The sequence below is a fragment of the Suncus etruscus genome, chromosome 3 (assembly GCF_024139225.1).
Source record: "Suncus etruscus isolate mSunEtr1 chromosome 3, mSunEtr1.pri.cur, whole genome shotgun sequence".
Taxonomy (NCBI): domain Eukaryota; kingdom Metazoa; phylum Chordata; class Mammalia; order Eulipotyphla; family Soricidae; genus Suncus; species Suncus etruscus.
Window position 1 is genome coordinate 70,353,892 of NC_064850.1, and position 7,937 is coordinate 70,361,828.

General features: G+C 39.0%; 1 protein-coding gene across 1 annotated transcript in view; it reads right to left on the bottom strand.

Moving 5' to 3' along the window:
- Window positions 1-7,937, bottom strand: part of KIF27 (kinesin family member 27) — a 111,155-nt gene extending 103,218 nt beyond the window's left edge. Inside the window, exons 1-2 of the mRNA XM_049770699.1 lie at window positions 7,892-7,937; window positions 1,239-1,623 (exon numbers count right to left, since the gene is read on the bottom strand). Of these exons, the coding sequence (XP_049626656.1) occupies window positions 1,239-1,536 (298 nt within the window). The 5' untranslated portion in view covers window positions 1,537-1,623; window positions 7,892-7,937. The remainder of the gene's footprint in view (window positions 1-1,238; window positions 1,624-7,891) is intronic.

Consider the following 7,937-nt stretch of genomic DNA (forward strand, 5'->3'; position numbering starts at 1 on the left):
AGTCATAACAATGGTTAACAATGTTAACCTCTGGAGAGTCAACTATAGAAAGAAAACAATTTTTATGGGGTCAAAGTGTAGTACAGGGAATAGGGCAGATGCCTTGCACTCAGCCAATCCAGGTTTGATCCTCAGCATCCCGTATGTTCACTTGAGCCCACAAACAGTGATCCCTAAGCACAGAGCCAAGAGTTAAGCCCTAAGTGTGGGCCAAAAAAAAAAAAGAGATCTTTTCAGTCCCTGAATAGGTCAAGGAACATATTTACAGCTCTCCTATCATTTCCAAAACCCAAAATATAGATCAGCCTAACAATACTACAAATAAGCATTTATTGATGCCCTACCTTGTTTTAAAGAGGAGTTAAAGAAACATTAACATTAAAAATACATGGAAGGCTAGGCCAGAGAGAACACAGCAGTAGGGAGTTTGCCTTGCATGTGGCCAACCCAGGACAGACTGTGGTTCGATCCCCAGATCCATATGGTTCTCAGAACCAGGAGTGATTTCCAAGTACAGAGCCAGGAGTGTCTCCTGAGCACCACCAGTTGTGACCCAAAAACCAAAATAATAATAATAATAATAATAATAATAATAATAGTAATAAAAATAAAATTAAACTAAATTAAATTAAATCAGGAGAAAAAAATAGTATTGAAGACAGAAATCTAGCTAGGAAATGGGAGTCATGTTTTACCGCATAATTAAGTCTCACCTACTACCTTGATATAGCACTTTTAGTAATTTAAGTGGGTTATTAAAATACACACAAAATCTGATCATACTGACTTAATTCTATCATAAATTCTACTCAAACTGACAAAGGTGCTAGACAGTGAGCACATCATTTTTTTTATATTTCACTAGAAACTTTATATATTTTAACTTTGTCCAATTTTAAGAAGATGGTTATCACAATTTTAGAGAGGGGTATACCCAAGGTCCTCAGGGCTTACTCTTGGTTGCTCAGGTGACCCTATGTGGTATAAGGGATTGTATAAGGGTATAAGCAAGGTGATGACTAAATCCCTGCACTATCTCCCCAGCCCCTGAAACTTCAATTAAAATATTAAATGATGGTCTTATGAACATACATAGCTCATTATACTAACCTTATGTCTCAATTCATATGCTAAGCACCTAGTACATAGGGAGTATTAGTATAATTTAGTATAATTAGTATAATTTAGCTTCTTTCTAGTTTCTCAAATGAAAATCAAAGAGAAAAGGAGAATCTTACCAACATGGCCTCCTCCAATGGTGTATGTCTTCCCAGATCCAGTTTGTCCATAAGCAAAAACAGTTGCATTATAGCCCTCAATGAGTGATAATACAAGGGGCTTAATACATGTATTATAAACTTCATCTTGAGTGGAACGTTTCCCAAAAACAAAATCAAAAGTAAAAACTCTATCTCTCCCAATGATAATTTGCTGGGTTTTGGGGAGAACCCTCACACAAACTTGATGGTTACGAAGAACTTCTTTGCATAGCAGAGGTCTGATTCTTACAGCAACTTTTATAGGTATTTCTTCCATGGCAGCTTAGATTTTACTAAATAGATTTTCTACTTAATATTCAGTATCTACTGGGAGAAACATCCATTTTATGTAAGATCTGCACGCCTGTGTATCAAAATAAAAACAAAATTTAGTTATAAATTCCATTATCTTAGTAAAACTAGTAAAACTAACCATCTTATAAAACAAAGTCAATTAAAAGTTTAGAGTACAGGCGGGGGTCGGGTGGGGAGGAGGGAGACTTGGAACATTGGTGATGGGAATGTTGCACTGGTGATGGGTGATGTTCTTTACATGACTGAAACCCAAACACAATCATGTATGTAATCAAGATGTTTAAATAAAAATAAATTTAAAAAAAACATTGATTCTACATGTTTCTATAGCATCAGCAAGTCTTTTTGTCTTTGACTGATTTTGTCTTTTAATTGATTCTATATGTTTCTATAGCATAGCAATTTTTTTGTCTTTCAAAAATATATCTGTAATTAATAGAAAAAATGTCTGGATTTGCTGCAAAAAACCTTAAAAGTTAGAGGCTATGAGCTGTTAAATGATTAAGCCAGGTAATAAGTATACTGTTATACTATTCTTTCTACTCTCCTTAGATGGTGACCAGATCATTCATCTAAATTTTAAATACTGGAGTCAAAAAATTAAGGTAATGAGATTATTAAATTACTGTAATATGTATAAAAAAACAAATCCTTATTGGCCCCAATACATTAATAGTCTGAAACATAACTGTGAAGGGCTTTGTAATAAAATAAAATAAAATTACAAAAACACACTTGTATTACATATTTTTGTTTTGGGGATACACTCAGCAGTTCTCAGGGCTTACTTTTGACTCTGCAACACACAGGGGTCACTACTAGTGGGTTCAGAAAACCCACTGGATGCTGGGGATCGAACCAAGATCAACCACTTGCAAGGTGCTACCTGCTGTACAATTGATCCAGCTCCTAGATTTTCATAGCTACGATTTAAAAGGAACATATCTTGGCCACAACTTTAAAATAAACCACATAAAATGGTTTTAAGAATTAATCAATATAAATTTAAAACTAAAATTTGTACTCAAAAGTAATCAGAATTAATAGGTTGTTGGTTTGATCCCCATATGGGTCATTGTTCAAGAGCTTTAAACAGATTTCCTATTGTGTAGTATAACTAAAGTAACATAATAAAGAAACAACAAATACTCAAAAACAAGATAAAATGAGAACTGATCTCTAATAGGAAGCATAAAAGGGGAAATGGAGAATAGTATCAGGTGGGGAGGGGAGAATAACACTGGGACATTGTGGAAAAGAGCTGACACTGATTTATGGTATGATGTTTAAAAGTTTTTTGCATGAGACCCTGATATTAACAATATTTTAAATCGCAATTCCTAAAATTAAAAATAAAATGCAAGCACAAGGAAAAACAAAAAAGGTAAAGAATAGAAAAGTTGCTTCTCACTGATTACAACAATAATGATGAAACAGAACTCCTAGAACCATAAAGAAAAACTCTCTCCTAGCCTTTACCTACACAAATGACAAGATCTCCAGCTACAGAGGTGGGATGTAAGATATCATCACTCACATCTGAATGGAAAGTTTCCTAGCACCATAAAAAGACCTTGGGGTGTGTAAAATGAGTGAGTATGGAGCCTGTGGTTGGTAGTATGCTTCAAGGGCAGAGAAACCCTGTATCTCTCTTAGGTCAAGGGACTTCCCATTCTAATTCCCCCAATATTTAGAGGGAATAGGAGGAGGAGGAGGAGGAGGAGGAAGAAGAAGAGGAGGAGGAGGAAGAGGAGGAGGAGGAGAAACACAACCCTTTTTTAAGAAGTTGATCTGATTGTCTTTCTTTTTTTTCCTTGATGGTTTTGGTTTTGGGTCTATTCTTTTTTATTCTTTTTGTACTTTTGTTGTTACTCCCTTATTGTTTTTTGTTTTTGTTTTGTTTTGTTGCCTTTTTCTTCTTTTTCCTTCCTTCCTGTAAATGGATATTTATAACACCTAGACAGACTCCTCCTAGTTTTTCTCTTTTTTGTTTGCCTTTTTTTTTTATGGTACCAAGACCAGACAGTCATATGTTCATTTGGTGGAAATAAAAAATGATAACTTGAGTACTAAATCCAAAGTCAACAACAACAGAATCAATACCCAATCTACAACAAGCTGTACAAGTGGGGAACAGTTCCAATAGCATATGGGGGGTAAAGGAGGTAGATGTGGAATGCATGCTGGGAACAGAGGTGGAGGGAGTACAACACGTGGTGGGAATGCCCCTCATTCATTGTCACTATGTGCCTTAAATATTACTGTGAAAGATTTGTAATTCACTTTTATCACAATAAAAATTAAAAAAAGAAAAGTTGCTTCTCTACCCTAAATTATGTTAAACTTATTTCTGGTTTTTGGGCCACACCAGATGACACTCAGAGGTTACTCCTGGCTATGTGCTCAGAAATCGCTGCTGGCTCAGAGGACCATATGGGACGACAGGGATCGAACCTCAATCTGTCCTGGGTCAGCCTCATACAAGGCAATCGGCCTACTGCTGTGCTATTGCTCCAGCCCCTAAATTTATTTCTGAAGATCTCTAATGGAATATAATAAATATAGTAATCTGGAAGCTACAAGAAATAATGTGAAAAATAAATTTGATTAAAAAACAAAACAAACAAACAAACAAACAAACAAAAAACAGAGAATACCAGAACTAGCTCAATGACTCAAGGAACTGAAGAAGATGCAAATGGAATCCCAGATTCGATTCCTAGCATCAGTGATTTTTTGAGGATGACCTAGAATGCTCCCTCACATATATACAAACACACACACATACACGTGAATTATTTTACCTATAGGAATGGGAGTGATGCCAGTGCCTTGCACACAGCACCCTATATGGTTATTAACACACACATACACATACACGTACACACACACACACACACACACACACACACACCATAGGCAACAATGATTCCTGAGTGCAGAGCCAATATTAATTCTTGGGTATCATCAGGTTTGGTCCAAAACAAATAAAAAGACCTATTTCCCTTATAATAGAATCAAAATGAAAAAAAAATCAAAGATTTATAAGACATATTCTGAAAAACTTGTACATATTGTTGGAAGCAAAGGTAAATATAATATTTTCTCATTTGCATTAATCAAAAGACTTAAATTTTTTTTGAGGGGGATTTAGGCCACACCTGGCTCTGCACTCAGAAATCACTCCTGAGTGTATTCTCCAGAGCAGCAGCAACAAAAGGTTGTTTAACAACAACAAACAGTGGGAAATGTTGACAAAAATGTAGAGAAAAGGGAACTTCAATGCACTCTAAAAGGAATGCAAAATCATGCAGGTGTGTGGAAAACAGCCTTACAGCTCCTCCAAGCGTTCAACACAAAAGTGAGTAAGGAAGACAGCTCAGAGGGCCAATGTACATGCTTTTATGCAAGAAGCCTGGGTTCCATCCCAATCACTACCACATGCTGAGTACTGCCAAGAACAGCCCTAGAGCAAAGCATACAGAATACCCCCTAAGCACTGATAGGTGTGGCCCCAAAATTGGGGCAGGGCATAGGTAAACAGTTGTCATATGAACCAGCAATTCCACTCTTGCAAATGAGAAATGAAAATCTACAGTTACACAAAAACTTGGATATGAGGGGTCAGGGCACTTGCCTTGAACACAACCAACCCAGTTAGATCCGAGTAACCCATAAAGTCACCCAACCTTGTCAAAAATTACTCCTAAACACAGATCCAGAAATAATAAATAGTATGCCTTGAGCACTGCTGAATGTGGCCTAAACAAAATATGAGTATATTAAGCCCAAGTGGTTTTCCACTCATCTAAAAGGATGTATGCACATCACACTATCCATTGCAGTACTCAGAACAATAGCTAAGAGTTGGAATCAACCTAGATGTTCAACAATAGATGTGTAGATCATGAAGATGTGGTATATATATACAATGGAATACTACCATACATAGCTATAAAGAATGATACAATCATGCAAATCACTGCAACATGGAAGGAATTGGAAGATATTATGTAAAATTAAGTAAGCCAGAAGAAGGAGGATAATCACAAGATAGCACTTACATGTGGTCTTTAGAATAACTGCATGAAAAAATGCAATAGCTTAAATGGGAGTAGTTGAGGACACCTTGGCCCTGCAGAATACAATGAAAAGAAGGAAAAACATTGAGTGTGGGAAGAGAAAGACAGAGGAGAAAAGACATTTGAAATGACAGGAGGCAGGATCTCAGGGGCCTCAGATGCATTGAAGGTGTTAAGAAAGGAAAGAACTAAACATCCAAGCCAGGGTCAACAACACTGAAATCATGAGAACCAAGCTTTAACAACCAAATTTAAAAAGATACCTGTTATGATGGCAGGTGGGGACAGATATGGTTGGATGGGATGGACTCTGGGGATATTGATGGAGAGAGATTAATATTGATAGTGGGGTTCGTCCTAGAATATTATGTCTAAAATCCAAATAAGAATAACTTTGTAAATCACAATGGTTTAAATAAAAAAATTTAAAAATTAGAAACTCAAGTGGTTTTCAACTACTGGTCCACAATGCCAGTTGAGAAGTATAAAGAGATTGAAAACAGATTGATACACTCCATATAAAAATTTTTTTAAAAAAAAGATGTAAGTAATAAATAATAGCAATGTGTAGGAGGCAGATGATAAAAAAATGACCAGTTAGAGTTGGGAGCAGGCTGTTTCAGTAGATCCAGTCTTGAACACTATGGGTAAGTAGCCTGGTGAACTAAATGGACAAAGAAAACGTATTCAGGGCCAGAACGATAACACAGTAGTAGGGCATTTGCCTTGCACGTGGCAGATCTGGAACAAACCCAGGTTCGATTCCCAGCATCCCAAATGGTCCCCTGAACCTGCCAGAAGTGATTTCTGAGTGCAGAGCCAGGAATAATCCCTGTGCGCCACCGGGTGTGCCCCCCCCACCAAAAAAAAAAAAAAAAAGGAAATAAAATGTATTCAACACTACCTGCCATGGAAAGGTTAATCATGGCATAGCCACTAAAACACAACAGCAGTTCTTGGCAAAACTTGAATAGCCTAAAAAGGATCACTGAAATAATTCACATAATCCATTCAAAGCCTAGAGAATAAAAACAAAGCAGGTCCCTTGGGCTATAAAATCACAAAACACAGTCAGCAACTACCTTTCATGGCCAAAACAAAAAGATGTATCCAACTTTGGTGGTTTTCATCACTGGTGAATAAACATTACTCTATGGTAATTTTTTCCTGGACCCTTAAAACTCTGTAATCACTTGGTACTGAAAACTTTTCCAAAGAGCCTGCAATACTACTAAATTGGCTAGGTGTTGAAAAGATAGCAAGTAAGTAGGGCATCTGTCTTGCACGTAACCTAGCCGGGTTCCACTCCTGGCATCCTACGTAGTCCTCATACTCCCAAGTACTGCAGGGTGTGCCCCCCCCCCCCCATTACAAAGAAAAAAGACTAAGTTAGTTCTTTCACTTATTTCTAGACACCTATCTCTGAAGTTTTTATTATACAGATTAATTAAATGCCACAGTAGTAAACAAAATTAGAGTCTTCACCAAGCCCAGCCTGGCTCCTGAAACTCAGATGGTTCATAAAAGTTTCCAACTTGAGATATTTCCACTTGCAAGAGCAATCAAAAAGTTTATTCTAATCTTTAAAATAATGACTAAAGACTAATACGATATTTGTTTGGTAACAAGGAGAGCTTTAAGAATTCGGTTTTTTGGTTTCTTGGGTGACCGCTGGCAGTGCTCAGGAATTGCGCCTTGGAGAAAGCACTCGGGGGGCCACCTGGGAGGCTGAGGATGGAAACTGAGTCTGCCACCTGCACTGCCGCTCCGGCCCCCCGGAATTTTCTTAGACACCCAGTAACAGATCTTCAAATGGTTCCACTAGTCATCAGAAGCACCGGCATTGCAGAAAGCAAAACACAAATAATAATGTTATTGGATAATGATTCAAATGATGATGATGATATTCAAGTCCTAGTTGACGGAACCCAGGAAGCCGAAGAGCCCCTCACAGGACCGCGCCGGCGCCACGGCCACCAAGCAGCCTCCCGCCGGCTGCCGGCCCCGCGGCCCAACCAACCCCCGAGCCCGGGAGGGGCCGCGGTCCGGATCCGCAGGCGCTGCGACCACGGCGGGGCCCAAGTCCCCGGCACCCCCGGCCTGACCAGCCCGCCCTCGCCCGGCTTCCCAACCGGCGCCCGCTCCAGCCAACGGCGGGGCTGAGGCGCGGCGGCGCGCAAGCCAACGAGCCGGCCCCTCGCAGCGCTCCCGGTTCCGCCCGACAGTCGCACTGACCAGCTCCGGAGCCGCCGTCGCCGGCGGCGGGGCGGGCGCAGCTAGG